This window comes from Aulostomus chinensis, chromosome 8 (genome assembly GCF_037954235.1).
Source record: "Aulostomus chinensis isolate RoL2024-O1b breed Wild chromosome 8, RoL_Achi_v1.0, whole genome shotgun sequence".
Lineage (NCBI taxonomy): Eukaryota > Metazoa > Chordata > Actinopteri > Syngnathiformes > Aulostomidae > Aulostomus > Aulostomus chinensis.
In genome coordinates, this window is record NC_141327.1 from 22,337,174 (window position 1) to 22,360,076 (window position 22,903).

At 40.4% G+C, this 22,903-nt stretch overlaps 3 protein-coding genes across 9 annotated transcripts in view; 1 reads left to right on the forward strand and 2 right to left on the reverse strand.

Annotated features, from left to right (window-relative positions):
- The window catches only part of uso1 (USO1 vesicle transport factor), a 17,580-nt gene extending 7,998 nt beyond the window's left edge, over window positions 1-9,582 (reverse strand). Inside the window, exons 1-14 of one of the 2 annotated variants that reach the window (XM_086211711.1) lie at window positions 9,331-9,582; window positions 8,031-8,117; window positions 7,700-7,764; window positions 7,402-7,478; window positions 5,466-5,566; window positions 5,275-5,377; window positions 5,119-5,174; window positions 4,904-5,024; window positions 4,625-4,803; window positions 4,390-4,530; window positions 4,215-4,303; window positions 3,827-3,981; window positions 2,764-2,969; window positions 2,525-2,545 (exon numbers count right to left, since the gene is read on the reverse strand). In XM_086211711.1, the coding sequence (XP_086067837.1) occupies window positions 2,525-2,545; window positions 2,764-2,969; window positions 3,827-3,981; window positions 4,215-4,303; window positions 4,390-4,530; window positions 4,625-4,803; window positions 4,904-5,024; window positions 5,119-5,174; window positions 5,275-5,377; window positions 5,466-5,566; window positions 7,402-7,478; window positions 7,700-7,764; window positions 8,031-8,117; window positions 9,331-9,396 (1,467 nt within the window). In that variant the 5' untranslated portion in view covers window positions 9,397-9,582. The remainder of the gene's footprint in view (window positions 1-2,524; window positions 2,546-2,763; window positions 2,970-3,826; window positions 3,982-4,214; window positions 4,304-4,389; window positions 4,531-4,624; window positions 4,804-4,903; window positions 5,025-5,118; window positions 5,175-5,274; window positions 5,378-5,465; window positions 5,567-7,401; window positions 7,479-7,699; window positions 7,765-8,030; window positions 8,118-9,330) is intronic. The other variant, XM_086211712.1, reaches the window with a different exon arrangement.
- A 1,065-nt stretch (window positions 9,583-10,647) lies between these two features.
- On the forward strand, window positions 10,648-12,586 carry LOC147257653 (uncharacterized). Its single transcript, XM_086211719.1, has 3 exons — window positions 10,648-10,787; window positions 11,801-11,866; window positions 11,971-12,586. The coding sequence occupies exons 1-3, from the start codon at window positions 10,727-10,729 to the stop codon at window positions 12,456-12,458; spliced, it is 615 nt and encodes a 204-aa protein (XP_086067845.1). The 5' UTR covers window positions 10,648-10,726; the 3' UTR covers window positions 12,459-12,586.
- A 621-nt stretch (window positions 12,587-13,207) lies between these two features.
- On the reverse strand, window positions 13,208-22,725 carry g3bp2a (G3BP stress granule assembly factor 2a). 6 transcript variants are annotated; one of them, XM_086211714.1, is made up of 13 exons: window positions 22,558-22,724; window positions 20,799-20,917; window positions 20,628-20,709; window positions 19,462-19,635; window positions 19,206-19,296; window positions 18,979-19,084; window positions 18,684-18,864; window positions 17,906-18,007; window positions 17,620-17,722; window positions 17,464-17,523; window positions 17,156-17,287; window positions 16,920-17,038; window positions 13,208-16,473 (listed from the first exon to the last, which is right to left on the reverse strand). In XM_086211714.1, exons 2-13 carry the CDS (start codon window positions 20,891-20,893, stop codon window positions 16,198-16,200), a joined length of 1,521 nt encoding a protein of 506 aa, XP_086067840.1. In that variant the 5' UTR covers window positions 20,894-20,917; window positions 22,558-22,724; the 3' UTR covers window positions 13,208-16,197. The 6 variants fall into 6 exon arrangements, with proteins under 6 accessions (XP_086067840.1, XP_086067839.1, XP_086067843.1 ...); XM_086211713.1 differs by having other exon boundaries at window positions 16,911-17,038; XM_086211717.1 differs by lacking the exon at window positions 17,906-18,007 and having other exon boundaries at window positions 16,911-17,038; window positions 22,558-22,725.
- Window positions 22,726-22,903: the final 178 nt, after the last annotated feature.

The following is a 22,903-nucleotide window of genomic DNA, read 5'->3' on the forward strand; positions in this document are numbered from 1 at the left end:
GCTGTTATGCATTTATAGAACATACACCAGCGACTGTAGAGTTTATGTAATTTTGTAAAAAATAATCTCAATCTCTCGTAGGAAAAGAGGGTTTTCATGGAGTTGGAATGTAAAAATGACAGAAATAAATAAAGACAGATCAAAAAAACATGGTGCAGAGTTGAAACTATACTGCGGTTCCAGGCTGCCAAGAAGCTCTTGCATCACATGCTTTAACAACAGACCTGTTTCCTGGAGTAAAACAAGGTATGTCAAAATTGATCAAGGAAGGAGAGCTGAGCAATGAAGGTGTGTAAAAACTTTTCAGCATTCCAAAACTACAACAACTTACGAAATCACCTTTTGAGATTTTGTCTCCAAATGGGACGTAATGCAAAAATGAAGAACAAAAGAAAGGAAAATTAAACAAACATTGGCCTGTGAAAAAAAACAAGTACTTTGCTTCAGGATTTGTGTTCGATTGGATGATTGGGGTTTAAAACTACAGTCAGACAGTTATCAACCCGCGAAGGGACCCAAGGTTTCAGTGTGTTTTGTGCATCTGTCAGCAGGGTTACGCAAAAACTCCCACACTAGGGAAGATGCCATTACATTTTGGAGCACTTGTTTAGGTATGGATTTATTGTGCTCTCTTTAGAATTACAAGAGAAATTTACCCCCCCCCCAAAAAAAATCATGGGCAAAATATCATGTATAAGTATCTATCAATATACAATAATAATTATATCAATTAATGCTTAAGACTTTGTGAGGAATCTGATTAAAGATTAACACTAAATACTGAGTTCCATGTCATGGGAGTACAAGTACTTAGACCTTTACTAGGATATCATCAATGTGGAGGTATTATTCTAATATTTGTGCTCGTTGAAGTTGGAGCTTTATCAAAAATAGGAAAATTCATATCGTCATTTATTCATGAATTCGATTTTGCTTTAAAAATCTAATCTGCACATAAACTAAAGCCGTCGGCTAAAACCAGCAGAATAAACAAAATTTCACCTTCAAACGTAGACTTATGATTATAATGCAGCTTTCTTCAACAGTGAAAACCACAGCACAAGGAGGTTTAAGATACAAACGCAGTTCAACATTATTACATGATTTTACACACTCAAAGCTGAATGAAAACATTCTTGGAGCTGACGACAAAAGGCCTTGAGAGCAGCACTTCTATTCTGGACCGACAAGAAAATCAAAACATTCTTTGCCTCGAGGCTTAGCTTCTTCCTCACTTCAACGGTCCAGTTGAAAACCTACATTCTGCTGATTACACACCAATCTGCCTTTCAATCTCTACATATCTCTTCACGCATGAGGATCAGCAAATCGCTTCCAACCTGAAGAGGCGGAGAAAGAGTGTCGTGGCCTCACAGAAGCTCAATCCTCCCAGACCAAGAGCTGAATTGCACTTCCTAACAACTTATTATTAAAACCAGAGCAATTCACCAAGATATCCAGTAGTGCTTGCTTTTACAAAACACAAACAAAAAACAAACAAAGGAAACAATGTACCAGGAGCGTGGAACTAATGTAACGTGGATTATGTGATCAGGGCCCAGAAATGCCACAAAAACGAGGAGGAATCAATGACTGGCTCATACTCTGGTATCTAACCAAATATATTTCAAGAAAATAAAAAAGAAATACCAGCTGTAATGAAGGAATGGACAATGTTTGAAAGGTGAGATCATCTGGTGAGGCCATTGTTCAACCTTCCTGATCTTTGAGGAGATTCCTGCATTTCTTCTGTTTCTACACACAATTACATAGCCCCCCCCCCCCCCCCCGCCCCCCATTAATTTGTCACCCATCTAACACATCTTGAGGGCTGCGCCATTGCAGTGCTTGCTCTTGTGACAGGTGTAGACCACAATGTGCACGGACATCCATGCATTGATGGCAAAGTGCCATTCCTCCTTTTGCACAGTCTATGGTGGCCATATATGAAGTCGCTTTAAGAGAGCAGTGCAGACTTGGAACACTGAAGTAACAAAATCACCAGAAGCTTGAAATATCTCTGAATAATGTTAATATCTTTTCACTAACAAAAGCAAGAAATTCTAACATGATTATGTTTAGTTGGTAGGAATTCAAAAATCTTCTAGCACCAGTGTTTTGAAGATAATCTCGTTTAGACAGAAAAGGGCCCAAGGTTGCTGCAGCACATCAGACAGTCCAAAGTCCAAAGCAGGTGTTAGGATGACATCAGCGGGAATAAAACCACATAATAACTTTTCTGTTTACTTTTTCTTCTGTGTTCAACCCCACACTCTACTAATGGAGGACGCAGCGGGAGCATCTCAATCACAAGTGGAGCACCTGCTTCACACTCATGAGCAAGAACTGAGTCTTTAGCTGTAGGTTAGCAAGTGGCGTACAGAGTAACGAGAAAGAAAGATCCCCTCACACATGGGCCGACAAAACCCTTACAACAGATGCCAAGCCAAAAAAAATTACTGGACAGGTGCCGCCCAAACACACAAACACACACACAAACACAGTGCACAAGCACTTTACTCACCCGCCGGATGATCTTATCACCCTGCAAAACCACAGTAATGTGACACTGCTCTAATTACTGAAGTTGATAATGAACCAGTGGCTATTTTTTTTTTAAAGTCCAATTGTAAAGTAAACCTTGCTGCACACACACACACACGCGTGCGCGCACGCACACACACACACACACACAAACACACACACACCATCTACAAAGATCTCCTTCATTCCAGCAGCACAGTCACGCTGTTATCAGCCTACCTGGGAGAGGATATTGGTGCACTGCTGCAGCAAAGACACTGGAGGTTTGCCAAGGCTGGTGGCCAGTTGAACCCTCAACAGTTGCTCCTTCTGGGTGAGGTTGTCCTGCAGAGCGTGAGCCAAAGCTACGGCGGCACACCAGTTGGACAGAGAGTCTGCTGAGAACAGGCCTCCGCACAGCAGCTGGCCTGCTGAGATGGAGTTAGCTGATGGAGAGGTAGAGTAGGTAGAAGTAAATAAATACACTGAACTACTAATTATGGAGAGTTACACAACTATCCAATCAACCACTGCACTCAAGTGGGCTGCATGAGTTAGCACATGTTGACATTTCATATCTTGTGAATCCATAGTTTCAGGCAAATGTTACATTTTCTTAAATTTTAAGTGAAAGGCTCGCTAATTGCATCATCATACTCAATGTATGGGAACTTAAAAGCATACATCGTAGTTAATACTATGGCTAGAGCTTCACATAACAAATTTAACAAATATGATCCCGTTGGCTCTAAACATGTCAGAAAATACTGCAAAATGCTGTAAATGACATTTTTAAAGGTTTCGTTTGATCTGACCAAAATCTAGATATATTCCTTTTCGCAACAATCTGAATCAAAAAAACAGAAATGAGACACTGCAAACTTTGAAGAAAAAAAACTTAAATGATTATCAAGTATCAAATTGTTGGCATTCACCAATCAACCGATTGATTGTGCATCCACAGTGTACAGACACATCTGGTCACTGAGGTCAAAGATGACTTTTTCCTGGTTGCATCATCAAAAATTCTCCGCAGTTGTGAGTCATGTAAAAACTACAAACTGAATCCAATCACTTTCACTTTAAGAAAATGTATTTGATTGAAACTTGACACACTTCACACATACACAGACAAATCATGCTGTTTTCTGCAATGTTTTCCCAAGAGCCTGCACACGAAGACCAAAATGTCAACAAAGAACTGAGAATGCTGCTTATCAAGTTCTCATCTTTAGTATAACTCAATTTTTTAATTGTTTTATATACAAACTATTAGCTGCTACTGCTGTTTTGTGTCACCTACCATCAATGGTGGAGGGCAGCAGTGTCGCTACGATCTCCCCCTGTCCTTTTTGATTTTTATAGAGGAAACACTGGAAACAGTAAAGAACTGCACAGCGTAGCACGAATGGTTGTCTCTCGTTGACCATGGACATGAGCAGGACCACGATGGCTGGCCTACGGATGGAAAGATCAGAGATCGTTCAGTATCTTGGTTTAATCGAGAAGGTTGTGTTTTCAGCTGTGAATTATTGGCAAAACTTGCTGGAGGGATAGACCTCACGCCGAGGAAGAAAGCGTTCAATTTTGGATCAAATCCAAGACATATGGTTAAAAAGGACATTTTATATCATTGGACTTGGTGCACATTTGTGCTCCACTAAGTGTCCTTTTAGTTGGTTGTGCGTTACCTTGGTGGGTTTGAAGGAGCATTGACAGAAGCAAAGTAGTCCTGGTTGATCTGCGAGCCTCTGATAACCTCTGATACAGTGTTGATGGTCTGAAAAGACAGCAGCAACAGATCGCTTGAATGCAAACAGGTCTGGGAGTGAATATTCTCTGTTGGGGGTTTGACCTGCTGATTACCTCAGTGAGGATGTCAGCAGGTACACCAGTGGCCATGAGGATGGTGCACAGCTGCTGCAGCAGGCCACACTGAAACATGGACTTCTGACAACTGGCTGTGGCTCCAGGAGGGTTCACTGGAGACACCATGACGCGCACCAACTGCGATTAAAAACAGAATGTTGCACATTTTGTGAGTACAACATCTTGCTGTTCAGTTTATTAGATTGGAATTGGACATAAGTGGCGCGCGTACCTGCAGCATCAGGTGGAGGTTAGTGACTTTTTGTGCGGACCAGCCGGAGTTATCATCTCCGACCTCAAACCAGGGCTTCATTCTCTGGATGTACGAGCCCTCTTTGAAGAAGTTCTGGTTTGAGCTGTTGTTCTTTAATAGGTTGAGGAGCAGAAGCAAACAATCCTCCACCACAATACCTGCACAGAGAGGAGGGAGTGGACAAATATTGTAATGTCAATATCTGTTTTTCCCCCCATCTATTCAATCAAAACGACTACAATGAAACTCTGCTTTTACCTCCATCGCTGCTGCCCTCCTCTGTGATGATATCAAGAAGACGCTCAAAGGCATTTTCAAAAGCCACAATTTTCTGAATGGCAGCATTGCCTTTAGTCAACTGCTGAAGCAACAGCAAGCCCTGATAGAAACAAACAATGTTCAAAATTATACTTGAGAAGAGGGATCTGGACTAACACAGTTTGAAACATTTTCAAAAGGGGTTTGGTTCTCACATCATTGCGAATAACTTCTCTGGAGTCTGCCAACAAGTCCATCAATCTGGAAACACCTGCAAGAGGACACAGAAATCAAATGCTGTTTTTTAGCTGGTTGAGGTTTAACATGACACTTTAATTGTGAGACAACTACAGAAAGAGCAGGTAACTCACCCATGGGGCTGACCAGGATGATACCCTGCACCTGAGCCCCCTGGTTCTTCAGGAGGGCTGTCAACAACTTCACTCCGGGCCAACGTACATGGAAGTCAAACTCCTAATGTTCATAGATCAGAAGGTCAGTCTGTCAGTCAGTTTTCTGGACTAACAGCAGAATTTTCTCACCGCCATAGCAGAAACAGTACCTCCAGCAGAGTAAGAAGCAGGGTGATGTGTTCTGAATCTTGGATGAACGCCTCAGTAAACTGCGCACCCAGGTCGTCTGCATGCTTTTGAGCGTTCTCGTCTGTAAAACGGAGGTTAAAATAACAGAGTAAACTCTACAAGGAGAAATACCACAGCAGGGGTCCATTTAGGTGGTGGAACCAGTTGGTTTGATCACAGCAATCAGCCTGAGTTCCACACGAACTATTTCTTGATCTCCAACTTCACCAACCTGGGGTGATTTTGTGTGAATGCATTCAATTATTTTGCACATACTCTGATACCTGTGAACGCACCCTCTGGAAAATAAATGTATATACACAAATGAGAGGAGTGATTCCACTGTACAAACACAGAGGAATACATATTTTGTAATGAGCTGAGAGGACAAGTGGACAAGCTGGTAAGGAACAGTGCTGCACTCTCACACACTGTGTTCTCCCAACCAGATGCTATTCTGCACAAAGTCTGAGTATATTACAATTAAAACTTTTCCCTACATGTAATAATATGTTTAAAATTTTAAAAGGGAGCCTTCGATAATATTTTAAGTCCATGGGAAGCACAACCTTCCTAGGAAAGTAGAGGAAAATCTTCCCAAAAAGCTTTAAAAAAAAAAAAAAAAGCAGGACTGGTTATTCACAGGATTGACGTGAAAATTTCAGAACTGAGATGAAGTATTTTAAACAGTAATGTCCATCTCAGTAATGTCATCTCAGATGTTCATCTCCAGTGTACTGATATTGTATCACATGAGGAATTATTATGGTCCATTACAGTGTCTACACATTGACACAGCCTTAAAAAAAAATACAGATCACTTTAGCATCAATTACACAGTTTTTGAGGTATGAAATGCACGCTTTCTCACCGTTATTGTAAGGTGAATGGAACTGTATTAGTGGAATTAACACAAAAATCCAAATCTGCGATTCGTATATTTGTGTGGTTCAAATAAGTGTATTTAAGGGATTCCTGCAATGACAAACCACATAAAGCCACCAACTGTAAAGAGCCCCTCCTCTGTGGGGTTCAATAGTTTTGTTTTTACTGCATGCAGCTTTATGTTTTGGTTTCAGCCTCTGTTCTCTCCCAGAACAGTCTCAAACACTTGACCAAAAAAAAAAAAAAATCACCACGTGTACAAAAATCATTAGGTATTAAAATGTTAGAAAAAGAAAACAGCAACAGAGAGACGACATATTCACAGACGGAAACTTCAGGCATGGTGTGGTATTAGTGAAGCATTCCAGATGTCACCCAAAACACCTTCCAATCAGTTTTCAGACTGATTTCAAAGGAAGTTAGTTTGGTACCAATACTCTTAACTACAGCATGTTTAGCTTGGTTTCAGCACCGACCAGGCACGGGCGCATTCTTATGCTTCCCTGACATAGAGAAAAGGGGTTACGTGGTCTGCGAGGGCAGGTGGAAGACAGAGTAAAGCGTTGCCTAAAAGCTAGCATGTCTGAAGCAGCGAAGGATCAGCTGACTGATTCTCATGAAGACATGCCATGACAACCCCAAACACAGCCTGGTTTTATCCTATCTGAGCATTGCTTAAACCACCATAACTGAATCAGGAGGAAGCTAAGACATGTGAGTCCTGCTGGTGACGGGGGAGGGGGGCATCATGCACATTAAAAAAGTTTTACCTTCTGATTCATCTGTAGGATTAAAACATGGAAAAGAAAAGAGAGACGAGAATCTTTATGTAAAACAGACATTATCAGTGCAGGGAAAAGGAGAAACGTACTTGAGTGGTTTTGAATCCAATTAACATGAATCAAACACACATGCAAACACAACCACATCTTCAAGAGGATTTACTGAAGCCAAATGGTTTGGAGGTTCCACGCAAAACATGTTTCATTTCTGCTAATAACAGACAGGTCAGGGTGAAAAGGTGTTCAATACCTTGCTCTTCCTCCTCATCATTGCAGATTATGTTGTACAGGGTGTCCAAAGCGTAACCAAGGATTTCTGAGTCAGACCTGTTTGTGAGTTCAGGGAATAATCATGTTAACAAATCACAGTCGTTATTGTTCAGGTAAATAAAAAACTTGGAACTCAAGACAAGGGCATAAACGTATATCAACAAAAAGAAAAGGAGGGGACTTTGTAATGTAAATGTTATAACAGTACGCACAACATCATGACCATGAAACAGGTGAAGTTAAATGGAAGTCCGCCATCATAAAAGACCTAAACATACCTGTCAGTTTGCAGTATGTTAATCAAGTGATCCATGGCTTGTGTGCCAACTTCCAAGCGATATTTCTACAAAAAAGAATAAAAGTCCCAATTGATCTGAAACCCATTGCAGCCAGCATTCAAACCATTAATTAAATCAATAATTAACAAGGATTAACAACACGTAGGGGACGGGGAAAACACTGTAAATCAACCACAAGCAGAAATGATTTAATAAAGGACTATATCAATGATTAGTTCATACTAATCAGTAAAGATTGGCACATGAGATTGATGACTCTTGATAATGATTGTGGTAAAGGACAGAACATCCTTGAAGATCTAGTCCACACCTTTGAGAGAGACTTAAGAGCCCGGACAGCGTCTCTGCGGTCTTCTAGGAGGGTGGAGGAGGCAACCCGGTCACACAATTTCTGGATCTGTCAAATTGAGTGTCACAATTAATTCTCTTTACTCATAATCCACATCTAGTTGCATTTTATATTTGTATTACTGTCAACCAATCCAATAAAAGGGCCATAACCAGCAGCGAGTTATTCCTTCTCTTAACTCTTCATAATTTTCTGGCTCTGTGTGCAGCCAAACAGTAATGGAGAGCTGATTATGCCACTGTTATTCAGCTGCAGGGTCAGAGAAGCAACATGTCATTTGCCACTGTGCAGTGACTTGTTGACTAAATAATTCCACACGAAGATGTGTCCCTCATCGCTGCTTCATATGACTGTGGGTTTACAATCAAAGTCAAAACAAGCACATTGAAAAAGTCACATAGGACTCGACACCACAATTTTAAAAGTCAGTATTTTCTGACATTTCATCTGAAAGTAAACATAAAATAATTTAATTCATACTCATGTAGATGAGGGAATTATATACAATGAACTGTACTGCATGAAGGTGAGGGAGTTTAAATTTATTAAAGATCCATTTTAGTCTACACCGTAGTGGCGACTATTCTTCCTGGGGTCCAAACAAAGGAAAAGGGAAAAAAGAAGAAAAAAAAAACAACACTTCAAGAACAAAATTTACATGAACAGTAAAATAAATAAATAAATTTTAAAAACATTTTTTTTAAACTGGCTGAATATAAAAACAAACCAACTAAATTTCATTTTTAATTATTGCTTTCTTCAGTTTCTTTTTGAAACCAAATTTATTGCTAAGCTGAGTCAAATGTGGGGGGGGGGGAGCACAGCCCAATATGAAATGAGGTGACTGCATTATATTTGATGCTATTCCTCACACTAGGTGAAAACATAATGCTTCTTTATTATTTCTCGATATATGATGATAGCATTAGAAGATGGTAACTGACAGCTGATAGTCCTGACAGCCTATTTTGTTGCACTTAAATTCTTTTAGCCATTGACCATTGCTACACGTAGCAGAGAAAATCCAAACGCTGACTGATAATTTTGCTAAATTAACTGTTAGCTTGTTGGCCTTTTGACAAGCTAGTTGTGTCATTCATCTGGAAACGCCTAGCGTCAGAAGTATTATCTTGTTTGTTGTTCCGAATCTTCAGTTTAACCACTCACACATGTGATTAAATAGGATGACGTTTTTGCGGTCAGAGTTTATCAAAAACACAGGAAGCATAGCTAGCCTCGGCTAACCGGGCTAGTCTCCTACCGTCTCCGCTCCGGACGGCTGCGGCCCGGCTGCCTGCCCACCCATCACTCCTCGAAAGAAGTTCATCCTTCCAGACTTCCACTCGGTGCCGTAGTCAAAGCGTCCCTCTTCCGAAAGAACCCTCAAATCCCCCTCTATGTGGTTGGTGTAAAAAATATGAGAGAAGAATGTAAAAAGTGTTGGTTTTTTTGTCACTGTGTACACTGACTGACGGACCGACCCCGGAACTCTAACAATTTGAGGGCACTGAGCATGCGCGCAGACGTGGCGATACGTGGCTGATCATGCAGACAATTTTTAAAGGGCAAGAAATACATGTGCATATTAAAGATCCAACAGAGGCATCAGTGGACTAAATATTTCATCACATTTATCATACAAATATATATGTGTGTGTGTGTGTGTGTGTGTGTGTACTTACATACAGATATATGTATATATGTAAAGATAGATAGATAGATACTCGAGTAATGTCCAGTTTCAGATGCATATAATTCAATCCATATTTCCATTTCGTTTTACTTTGAATTTCCACTGCATGTCAGAGGGAAATATTACTGTCTCTGTGTTAAGTCTTTTACAATATAATACATTTTGAAATATAAGCCTTGTTCCTTTAGCAACCATAAACAGTCTAATGTCCAAGTTTACATTTTTATCAAACCTTCAAAACACTTAAATTGCTTCAATGACTGAATCAATGAGTTTGAAATTTTTCTGTTTGGTGTTCAGGCTCCAGAGGTAATAGAATTCATACCAGGGGCTATTTCAAACTCATTCCTGTTTCCTTTCTATCCCAATATTTGATCATGTAGATCACCCACTCAGCCTGTGTTCTCCACTACTAGGATCAATCATGCTCCTCCTGTGGTTCGCAGTGAAATGGATGCACCCAGCAGTGACAGGTGCCCCCCACTGGTAACTTCTGGTGCTAACTGAAGTCCCCTGATGTGCGCGGCTTTGGCCTCGTAAGTGCTGACCAGAAGGCAACATTGCAGTTTAAAGATGAACTCATATTGCAGCATTCATCCTCTCCTGTGCAAGTTGCACCAGAGAACTCTTGTGTGAAGCAGTGTGGCCCCTCAGGTGCTTTGGCACAAGTCTTATCATTGTTCTGAGTGTAAGACAGGAACATCTGGTGGGGTGGCCCACCCTTACAAAACACCCCGCAGTGACTCACACAAACTCAGGAAATGAGGCAATTTAGGATTTGTTGATAGAATACTATGGTGGGTAACCAGAAAATGAAGCAATCGCGTGTGATCCTTAGATACGTGTGTTTTGGGGCGCTTACAAAGGCTGAGTCACAAAACAAAAAAACCCAATAAAGGTGAGAAAGGGATCCACCTCCCTTCACAAGCTTTCTCCGTGGGTCTAGAAACATTTCCTGTCAATAATGGAACTGTTAACTGCAGCTGCTGCACTTTTCCTCCTGTGCCCACAAGTACACAACACAGGTAAGATTGTTTCAGATCGGATAGGTTTAATATTGTCTTCTCTGAGAGAACTGCTTCTTTTTTTTTAAACTAACTTTAGCTATTCTATGGACCTGAAAGCTGTATATAAAATAACCAGCTGTTACAATGTTAGTTGCAGGTTGTTGTTGTTGTTTTTTAAATTAGGAGGTTTTCTTACAATCTCCTGGAAAGAGAAAAGAAGGTAAACATTGCAAAATATTGTCATATTGGTCGAGTCAGTATTTGACTTCTGTAATTCTGATTTCATTCTTCTAATTCAATCATAAGTAATATCCCCACACAACTATGCTATCATTCCTCTAGTTGAACTTTGATAATTAATTCAGTTATTTGTCTGATTTCGTTGTCATTCAATCATTAGTTATATTCCACTTAACAGAATTATGCACATTCATTAAGTACTTCTTTTTGTGAGAATGTATATTAATATTTTTACAGACACGGTAGGTACTTTGGTTACATTTTAAGGCACATATTTGTACAATCTCCTGAACCCTATATATTCCTGTCATAGCATTTGTCATACATTGTTGTGGAATGTACAAATTTTCCATATTTCTGTTTCATCATTATTTCTTCGTTTTGTTATATTTCCTATACTTGAATAGGAGCAGTTGTAATGTGAACAGTTCACACCCCCCCCCCCCCCCGCGCCCCCATCAACAAAGTAGTGGCTCTGATCACACTGACAAGAAAGTCACCAAGATGTTCCACAGATACCATCCACCGCAGCTCAGCTCTCCTAACCGTGTGCACGTCTGACAAAGTAAAATTAACAACCAAACGTCAACTGAAAGGAGATTAGAATTAACACTGAAATGACTCAAATGTAACTACAAGACGTATTTTAATTTGAGAAAAGTGAACAACGCTATAATAAGTTAGAAAATAGTTGGTCCGTTCATTGTTTTCTAAATGGGAATGTTGCTGGAAGGATGCATGCTGGAATGAAACCATTGGACATCAGAGTAGCTGTTGGTCTTGTCCTGCAGGAGCTGTTCCTCTTAGTCGTTCTGTGGTCCAGAATCAACAAGGACCCTCAAGTACTGGCCAATATGGTAAGACTGGTTCCCTTAGTAATAGTTTTACTTATGTCCTTACGTAGTTGAAAGTCCAGCATGACGCTAAATCATGTTTCTGGTTGATTTTTTTTTATTTTTAGGAGAGCAGCTGCCTGTCTTTTTTTTCCAGCCCATTGTGGAAGATACCTCAGAGACAAGAAAAGACAATCCTCCTTGTCAGATAGATCCTGAGTGGGACCAGGCAGGGGACGCTCCTCCAACGTCCATCAATAAACCAGCAACGGACACAAATCAGGAAATGACATATCAGCATCCCGCTCCTCCTCCTCCTCCCCATGTGTACAATCCTGTCATCCACTTTTACCCTTCTAATTCAGCTACTTTTGTTTACGGACACAATGCTGATAATGCTGGAAGGGGGCGGGTTCCTCCACCGAGACCTCTCAATCCAGCTGGTTATTTTCCAGCACCACGGTGGCCCCTGAATCCACGGAAACCCGCCCCTGTGAGACGGCTTCCTCAAAGAAATCCTATTTCTCACAATTCAGAGAGAAATCGAAGAGTTTTTTTGAAGGCTAAGAAGTCGAATAAGTCAGAAAGTGATTCGTCTTCTGAAGAGGATGATTGAAGACGAGAGTCACAAAGCTGTTGAAATCTTGCGTGTTTTGGTACCAACATTAATTTTTTTTTTCTGCTGTTTTAATCACATAAATCCTCCAGGTGGCCTTTGAAAGTGTAACACTTGCAAAAACTCAATTGTGTGTCTTTCTTTCTGCTGTTAAACTAATGTGTCTGAACATATCATGTTCTTGCCTGGCCGGCGCTTCCTGAGAACAGATTTGGAAGGGGGGTCATAATCAGTACTTTGACATTCTACTCCTGAACTGAGACTATGAAGCTACATGCGATATGTCCTGTATCTGCTACTGCACCGACCAAAGGATCAAGCAATTTCTTAAAATTTGGCACAAACATCCACTTGGACGGGATAATGAACTGAAAACATTTTGGGGGTCAAAGTTCCAGCTCAATGTAGGTGACCTCACATGATTATGATGATTATCTTCAACAGCGTGATCAAGAATTTACCTGCCAATTATTAGAAAAATTTCACACAACGCTCTAGCAGAATAAAAAAGGGGGGAAAAAAAGAAAAAAAAAAAGACACAAAAAAAATATTTTTTTCCCTGCCACATTCAGTATCAACTCAGAAATACCTTGAGTTTAAAAAAGAAAAAGAAAAAAGATTTTAGCGTTCACCAAATGACAACCATGAACGTACGGCTGTAACCGGACTGCTGGAGGCAGATGCAAAACCTTCACTCCAGGATCTTTGTTGAAGCAAGTTTGTGGAACCTGTAAACATGACAAATGGTATTGAGTGGTGCTGATATCAGTAGTTTATTGTATGTTAAGTCCAACACATTCAAAATGGAAAGAAAAAGAAAAACAAAAGAGCAAAAAAAAAAAACCAAACAAACCCTAAAAGAAACATTCTCCACCTGCAACAGTTTTTGTACTAGCAACAAGTAAAGGGTAAACACAGTAAATTCAGATGGCAGCCAACTGTTTACCACACCTGCTAAAGCCAAGACGGTACTTCTACTTCCATTCATAAAAGACTGGAATGACTCACATTTAGATTCCACTCTACTGCAATTTCAATCACAGGAAAAATTCATGTACAGCCTTTTGTCTGTTAAATCTGCTTTAGAGGATCCTTTAAAGTTTGGACAGGGGTGGGTCAAAAGTGCAGAGGAATAGAAATCCAATCATTAACGTATACACTCGAACATTTTGCAACCACGATGTCGAAGCAGATTGGTCTGAGAGCACACGGCCCTTCATCAACATGCAGATTAACACCGGTCAAGTGCCTATGTGAAGCAATTACCTGACAAAGAGAAGGCAGAGGCTCCCCTGCCTGTGAGAATTGTCTGTTTGAAAACGCTCCAGGATCAGAGCTGTAATGGATCAGGAAGTGGTTGAAAACTAATGGACCAATGAACCAAACTATTTCCGTCATGTGAAAATATAAATTATTTTAGCTACTATTTGTTGTAGCTGAGCAACACCCAGGGGCGGAAACATCATTGTATCTTGTTTCAACTGCAAAAGACTGAAGTCATGTTGATCGCTAACGATTTTTTTCCATAACCAGATGAGGAATTTTGGGAGAGGCTGTGTTCAAATTGACAGATTGTCCCAGAAAATGTTGGAAATAGTGCAATACCACCAGTCAAGGAAGACCTCATTAACATATTTGTCCAGAAAATGCTACATCAAATTTCATGTCCCCTTTTCAGTGCAAGATAACAAAAAATAAAAATTAAAAAGTCAACATCTCATGTTTGTCATGTTTTTCATTCCAGCTGAAACCAAGCTCTTCCCTCCCTACCGAGTGGCAAAAAGAAAAAAAAACAAAACAAAACGAAACGGTAGTGGACATAGAGGGAGCCTACCACTATGGCATTCACACTGAATGTAAAAATAAATGAATATAATAAGCACAATGAATAATCAGCATATGAAAATACAAATGCATGAAAGGCTAGAAAAGTGAAACACAATTATTCGCTAGGCTGGAGGCAGGAACTATGGCCAGCCCATCCACACAGATTTACAAAATTGTTTCTGAAAAAGAACAGTCTGACAACTTGTGAGTCCAGGAATTAACCCGAGTGCTGCCATGAGTCGCAAAAAACCTACGGTCAGACTGAAGGTGAGCAACAACAGTGTCTGATTCACAAACAAACTGTCATGATTGTGTGGAGCTATGACTTGTTACACCAAGGACAAAGCATTTCACTGTCGCCATTTTTAATGTACCTTTTTTTTTTGTGGAGTAGTTCTTCATATGCACCTCTAAACCATTTTACATTAAACAGAACTTGAGGCACCTATTGTCCCTACAAAACCCCCAACAGAGACGATATGAAACAAATGTACAAAACTCACAGCAGATCATCTTAGGTAGTAAAACAGTATGGAAAAAAAATCATATATGCACCAGGAAAAACAAAACAAAAACAAAAACTTTAAACTTGTGAATACTGCAATTTTTTTCTCATCTACTCCCAGTAGACAATAGTTCAAAATGAGCAGCTCCCTATAAGGAGGCGGCGAACCCCGAACCGCAACGCTTTAGTAAGACTGGAAAAGGTGAAATAGAAGGCACCATCATGCTTTTATCAAGTTGAGAAAAATGAACTTGTACACAGAAAACAAATCATACAGTAAACTAAGATTTTTGCTGTACATTTATTATGTTTCTCCACACTTAAGACAGGGAGGGAGGAAGAGGGAGGGAGGGCGGTGTCGTCCATCCCGGTTTCACGGTCAAGCTGGCAGGGAAAAACATGAAGAAACTGAAACAAAAAGAAAAAAAAAAACAACAAAAAAATAGAGCGAGCCGCCACCATCATCATCATCATAACCACCACTCTTCAATTCAGCTGCGTCTTGCTTGTCCTCCCCCCCACTCATTTGGTGAAAGTCCAGGAATTTTAGCTTCTTCTTCATTTTTAAATCATTTATAAATGAGGAAAAATATAATGTTGATTTGCTTTGCGATCTTGTCCATCCAGCAGTATTCAAAGCGTAGTTTTGGGTCAAGAGAGTGAAAAGTACATTGGTCACAGCGAACAGGCTGTGAGCGAGGCCTGCCCCGTTAGTCGTATTGTTTTGAGACGAACAGGTCTCTCCAGCTGCGTTCCGAGCGTGGATATCAATGTAACACGACAAAAAAGTACCCATTAGTGCATATTGATGAGTGCATTATGCAATTTTGAAGCAGTGGTCTCTCAAAAAGGAAAAAAGGAAAAGGCAAGCCTTTCACCTGGAACTGCACAAATTTTGCATCTCACTCTTTTCCAACAGTAACGGGCAGAAAACTACCATATAAAATGTGCAATAGAGGGATTTCATGAAGCAGCCTCCCAGTTAAGTCAAGGCATATAATCTCTTTTCCAAATGACGGGCTGTGTTATCGTAGGTACAAGTCTTTATCAGTCCCTCCTAATGTGGTGGATTACTCCTGGTTTCTTTGCCTTTTTTTCCACAAATCTACAAATTAAAGTTTGTGATACCCAAAAAAAAAAAAGAAAAAAAAAAAAAAGGATCCTCGGCTCACAACTAATAAGCGAAATTTGTCATTTGCTTATTTTGTTTTGTCTATTTCACAAACAAATGGTTGACAGGCTGTGTCACATTCCAAAGCAAAGAGGGGAAAAAGATTTTTAAAAAAAATAAAACAAACAAAAAATACCCCAATATATATGTTTATACATGAAGATTTCTTTTCGTTGACGAGAACGGTTGAAGATGAAGAACACGGTACTACTTCCACACTGCAGGTGGTGCTCTTCTCAGCGACGCTGGGTTGTGAAGCGACCCTCTCCCTGACCACCAGAGCCTCGACCAGATCCCATGCCAGGCTTGGGGGTCATGCCGCCTCGAGGTGGTGGTCCCCTCCCGTCACGTTCACGCATCAATCCGCTTCCAACAACACCTCGTGAACCACCGGGACCCCGATCGTTGCGCCTTATGTCCCGGCGCTCGTCTCCTCGGGTTTCACGCTCACGCACTGCCCTAGTCTTCTTTTCCTCGACATTCAGACGCACTTCACCTCGAAACATGATGGGCTGAAGGAGGAAGAGCAAGGTCACTATACAAGAAACACAGACTAAATGTTCCCCTCTTCAGTTCACAACCCACATCATTCACTGGCATTTATCTGCTTCAGTTACTTTATACTGGTCTGTCCCGACAATACAATTATTATATTAATATAACACCCTGTTCAGATAGAGCAAACACTGGGGGAAAAAAATTAGGGTGACATTCAAACGGCACCAATACAGAAGGCGGTAGCAAAAGAACATGAGGTCATCCAGCAGAATACTGGGCCAACTTCTGCAAGGTAAAAATCTTACTGCCTCATCTCTACCTTTAGTTTAGCAGCTTTAACTGAGGACTAAGTCATCTGTGAATTTCAGTGTCAAGCTAATTGAGGACAGAAATTTGCATCACCAACCACCACCAAATGAATGAAAGTGGGTAATGAAATGTCAATACATGCCCCTTCTACCTTGGCCCCAAGGATTCTCTGCACAGGTTCACAGTCGTCAAAGACCACAAATCCAAAGTTTGGAAGCTTCCCACCGACACCCTTGGTGTTGATCCGCAGCTCAACAACATTCCCATATGCTGCAATGTGGAAAAAAAGATTAAACCTTTTTTCCCCCCCCCACAGTCATTAGTCAGACTTTAAATTGAATAAGTAAATTGACTGTATTGATATCCTTCATTTTTTAGAGGACGTACACATGAAGAAGTCCTTGAGCTCGCTCTCGTCGATATCATGTGGGAGGTTGCCAACAAAAAGCTGGTGGCTGTCTGGGTATCGGACGATCCGCCTGCTGTCCATTTCACCAGATTCAGAATCACCCCTCCCACCTGCAGGTCAGAACAAAGACGGCAAAAGCAAGAATCGGATCAGCTCACAAGCATCATCAACATCAAAATTAAAGACCATAGAATTCTTGTGACCAGGTGAAAATCCATTCAACATAAAAATGGAAGATAAAACTCCCAGTCAGTGACTAGAAATCTCCCCCCCCAAAAACAATTACCTTTGTTAACAAAACTTAGGTGCGGTTTTCCTGTCTGTGACTCTGAAGATGCAACACCATCTATTAGTGACAGAGACATGCAAGGTGTAAAAATAAACCCAATGAAACCGTTTAACCCTTTAAAAAAAGATGTGACAGAAATAACATTGCCAGTACCAGATCTTGGACCTCTTGGAGTGAAGGTTGGTCTGTCGCGTGTGCGCTGGTCTCGGGGGCGGAGGGGAGCTGCCTGTGTCTCCGGCTTGGCTTCAACTCTGGGCTGTGTTACATGAAGGACAGACACAAGGGGGGGAATAAAAAAAAAAAAAGAAGACTTAATGAACTACTCATCTCTATATCCACGTCTCAGGAGGATCAACTAAGCCTGAGCTGGCTTGGTCATTTTTCGTCATTGACCTTTAACACTTTGGTACAATGCTCACTGGGTAATTGAATAAGTTACCTGTGAGCTTGGCGCTTTAACAACATGGGGGGAGATTCCAGAGGAGGTGACCGTGCCAGTAGGAGGCAGGTTTTTACTTGTCACTGAGGCCCAGGAGAAAGTCTGAGGGACGCAGTAATTGTATAGTTAGGGCTGCAACAATAACTGCTCAACACCAAACTACAATATAATTAGCCATGTTACTTATATCATGGAATTCTCCTACTGGATGATGGGGTGCTGGCCTGGCTATAGCAAAATGGCCTCAATGATAATCTATATAAAAAGGGAAGTGACATGACAAACGCAGCCACTTTGACCAAAAAAAACCAACAACAAAAAACACAAACAAAAACCCCCCACAGTGCTTTTAACTTGCCATGTAGTGCCTGGTAACAGTAACTGGGACTATTTTTTTTGTTCATGTCAAAAGCCAACTGAAGGAAAAATGAGGACACAGCTTTTCCTCACAACCTGAATATATCTAAGGAGATTTTTGCATATAAATTGCCAAACAATTATTTCCTGCTAATAAGATTTGTGTGTATTTTTTTCAGCTTTCACAGACTCAACCAAGTTTTTCATGATTGATAATGGCCTATTTTATATGACACTGCAATGCTCCATGTCAATGCTGCCAATATTAGGTTGCAAATTATGCAGAATCATAGCTTCCTCACAGTCCAGGACTGAGGTTGGAGTTGTTAGTTTTCAAGCTTTTGTTATGCAAGTGAAGATTTGTTGTTCTTATTCTGGAAATCCACTGAGATAAAGTATATATAGATGTATTTGGACTCACCTTGGGAGGCTCCTGGGTATTGGGTGGGGATTCCGCTGGGACTGGTGAAGGAGGTTTTTCCTCCATTTCTTCCAGAACCTTTTCATCAACTTCAGGCTTGATCTCCTCTGCTTTGGGCTCAGGTTCAGGCTCTGGTTCTGGTTCTGGAGCTGGCTCCTCCATGGGTTCCTCTACTCCATTACTGTAGATCACAAAAGAGCATATTTTCAGATCCACAGATTGATCAATTCAAGAAGTGAAAAACCCTAAAGTATTAGAAAAAGAAACATTTTAAAATTTCATGGGGTTGGCATACGTGACAGGGTGAGGCTCATAGTAGGTGGTGCTGTTGGGGCTTTCTTGAAGTGGCTCAGGGGAAGGCTGCCTCTCCTCTGGCTCCTCTTCAACTTCCTCCTCTGATTCTGAATCACAAAAAGAAAATAAATAATTTGAAGTTATTTGCGAGGTAAACCTCATATTCATCATGAGCAACACAACAACAAGAACAAGAATGCATTTATGAGATACAAGTGAACATCTCACCCTCATCAAGCTCAGCTTCTGAGTCTCCAAAGACTTCATCCTCATAGCGGAAGATGTCATTGTGGACATAGAACTTGTTTGCCACTGAACCCTTGAGAAAGTGAACAGAAAAAATAAAAATGGAGATTTTCAACAGGATCCATTTTGAAAATCACAGTGCTAAATACAACTCATTTTACCAGCACTGTATAAACCGTAAGTTTGTGTTGGTATTACTCAGCCTTAATGCCTGGTAGTGATAGGAAGCGGTCCTCACCTCTGGAGCAAGCACAAACGTTTGCATAAACTTCCTCATGGGCTGACCATTGTTGGACAGCTCTCCAAGGACCTGCACCACCACCCCATCACTTAGTGTGGCATGTGCATCCACATGCCTGATCTTTGTGTGGCATTCACTAAACTGCAGAGACATGACCTTCTTGTGGATTTCCTGTGAAGTACAGAGGAAATAAACATAAGACCAATAAAGGTTCTTAACCTTGAAAGCGTGTTACCCTCTAATCCTGTATTTGATAGAATCACCATCCAACACATTTAGACCATTTATTAGCATAATTTTGAGGTACTGATACAAAAAAAAAAAAAATTGACAGACAGCTGGGAAAGCAAACATCGATATACTGCAGTAACCAGAATTGGTCCAACTTTTTCAGAGAGAATAAGACATAGCAGTGATGCCTCACTGCTTCATAGCTGCTGCAGGATTCCCAAATATTGGTGTTCTGGGACTCAAGAGAGTATGAACTTATTCTGACATTATTCACTTTGGCCATTTACTGTAGAAAGATCTAGACAGTTAATTTCGCTCACAGCCAGAGGTATCCACCAAATATAGCATCCCATCTTCCTCAAACAATTATTCAAAGAGCTATTAAAAGTTTCATAAAAATCATTAATGAAATATAAGTGCCACGAGAAAGTTACAGTGCGGACATAATTTATCTCTTGCAGATGTGGGTGGTGCTTCATTTCTTGTTGTGAATGATATTAAAAAGGACCATAAGCTGTCTTCAAAACATGAATGAATTGCAAGCAGGGTTTATAAAGCACATACTTTGTGAACTTTTCATCTAGTATGGAATAAGGACAATACCTAAACATCTACACAGCACATGAAAATTGTATAGATGTAGTAGAGATGCAAATCTTTTTAAAAACTCAATTCCATCTCAGTTACAGTATTGGTAAGTAAAAGAATGGAAATGAGAGCTAGAGAAATAAGCAGAGCCATGGAGGGGGGAAAGAGCCAATGACAAACACAATATTCTGATGTCAGTTACCTTACTTGATTTTCAGAGTAGCGCACGTGCACACACACACGTGCGTGCGTGCACACACACAGACACACACACACACACACACACACACACACACACAGTTCTTAGTTTCAGAGTGAGTCACTCCTTTTTGCTTTTAACTCACCGCTTGTCCATACACAGCTTCAGCAAGCTTTCCACTTGGGTCAAGACCCCCATGAACATAGGAAGAATTCCTCCCATAAAACCTAATGACACAACAACACATCCATTGAAAATATTCCCTGTTGCCAACCACAAATTCAGTTTCTATTGAATATCACTTTTCAATAATTACCTGTGCAGAAAATCTGGTGCCTTGTTTAAGAGTGTGTAATACTGCCTCACAAACTCCCGCCCTACAAGCAGGGGACTTGGCTTCTCCATCACCATTTCTTTGGTAAACAATATTAAGTGCTAGAAGAGAAGAAAAATTAACATTTGAATTGTAATAATGAGACATGATGAAACAGCAGCTTCTTGGGTATACCATTGAAATATAATGCAGTCAGTACTACAATACTGCATTTTTCTTAGTGTTATGACATTTAAACTCTTAACTTGCAGGTTCTGATTAAATGTTACTGTCATATCATATACTCTAGAGTTTGTTGGTATGTAACTGAGCTGCAAAATATTTCATTGCAAGGCTGGACTGATTCATCCAGATTTAATAACCAAGAAACAAGGTGCTGGAGGCAATGATTAACATGAAGGCATTTTAAGGACTGACTTCCCAAGCCTATTTCTTTAACCCTTTGCACACAGCACTGAAGCGTCTGACCAAAAAAAAAAAAGAAGAAGAGTCAATTAGTTTCATTTCTTCCAACATAACAAGGTTTCACTTTCTTTTATCCACACGGCCCATGTGTCATCTGACCCACATCAATCCTGAAGCAAGACAGCTGACTGTTTAGCTCGCTGGCTAACTTACTAGCTAACATTCAACTGCGCCATCACGTTCACCCAATGAGACAAAGGGCGACCAGCTTCAGATAAAAATAGGAAGCAAAGATGCGGCATTCAAGTTAGGCAGCGAATAATAACACAAACATTGTAATCACGTTGCAAATAAATCATTTTTGAAGACTGTTCAACATATATGTGTGGACTCTTCTAGATTGTTGGCCTGGCAGGCTATTTTTGGGCTAACAACATTTTATCATCTTGTACATTTGTCGCATGTTCATTAGCTAACTTAGCGTGCCGTGACAAATAAATAATATCAATCAAAAGTGAATGTAATATTTAGCACAAGATCACTATTCTGAACTGACAAGTATATAAACTATTATTGCTAATCTGTCAGCCTCGGCGCTGTCATCCGTAGCAGCTAATGTTGCCCCGGCAAACGGAAAAACGACGCCAAGCTTTCGACATTGCTAGGTTGCTAGCTAGCATTAGCTCTAGTTAAGCTAACTTGTGGCGTCGTCTTTTTTCTTTCAGCCGGTGGTCATTTGTATTTTGTACGCAATATCCTACATGGAAAACACTGGTCTTGGCCTTCAGGGTGTAAAAATATTACCGTGTCATTTAACTGTTTTCCCACCCAACTTTCACGAAGATTGAAAGAGGAAAAAACCCATCAATTCGACACATCATTAAGCCCTGCAATAGCCATTGTAGTGCACTATGTCAGTGGTTTCATATCCGACATGAAATTAAGAGTATTTACGCATAAATTATATTTAATTGCAAAATGAGCTTTTTACATGTTTGCACACGAAGTTTTCAAACACTATAAATTAAACTCACCCAACTTATACCAACTTGACTGTCGAGCCGCTATCAATGAAACAAGTTTAGTGCTATGCTAGCTCAAAGAAAACAAAGGAAGTCATATTTGACAAATTTAGTTGATATTCATTTTTAGTTGACCGGCAATGTGAGCTATTTACACATAAGCCATTCATAAAGTAGACGACAGTAAAAGACTGCCGTTCCGTCGACATCACTTGGTTTTGACTAAACAATACTGCTAACATTTTCGTTGGTTAGCTGATAGTTAGCATTAGCGCCTTGCATAGCTGATTTTGATTGTAGAATTGCTAACTTACCTTATGAAAGACCTATCTATGTAGACAGAATGATTTGTAATAAATACGAGTAAACGGCTGCAAACTAGTCTGAAACACAGAGTATCCCAGGTGCGTATTATATTTCCGAAGCTTCACTAACTGACAGTATATGGTCTCTGCTGTACCAGAGATTGGAAATTTAAAGTGAAAGGTCCGATTTATTGTTTTACCCCTGCAGTCTGGGGCAGGGAACCCCCCATCATAACCATTCAACCAATCAAATGTTTACACTAGGCAACATGAATCATGACGCCAGACAAATATGTCTGCTCCCAAACACAATATTACTGCTGTCTAACCACCGTTCTTAAATTTGAGTTGTAAT

Coding starts and splice junctions, on each gene's coding strand:
- LOC147257653 (XM_086211719.1), top strand. CDS start 10,727: ATGGAACTGTTAACTGCAGCTGCTGCACTTTTCCTCCTGTGCCCACAA. Junction 10,788..11,800: donor CCCACAAGTACACAACACAG/GTAAGATTGTTT, acceptor CTTGTCCTGCAG/GAGCTGTTCCTCTTAGTCGT. Junction 11,867..11,970: donor CTCAAGTACTGGCCAATATG/GTAAGACTGGTT, acceptor TTTTATTTTTAG/GAGAGCAGCTGCCTGTCTTT.
- g3bp2a (XM_086211713.1), bottom strand. CDS start 20,893: ATGGTGATGGAGAAGCCAAGTCCCCTGCTTGTAGGGCGGGAGTTTGTG. Junction 19,085..19,205: donor AGAAGCTGAGCTTGATGAGG/GTGAGATGTTCA, acceptor TTTGTGATTCAG/AATCAGAGGAGGAAGTTGAA. Junction 16,474..16,910: donor TTGGGGCCAAGGTAGAAGGG/GCATGTATTGAC, acceptor TTCCTCCTTCAG/CCCATCATGTTTCGAGGTGA.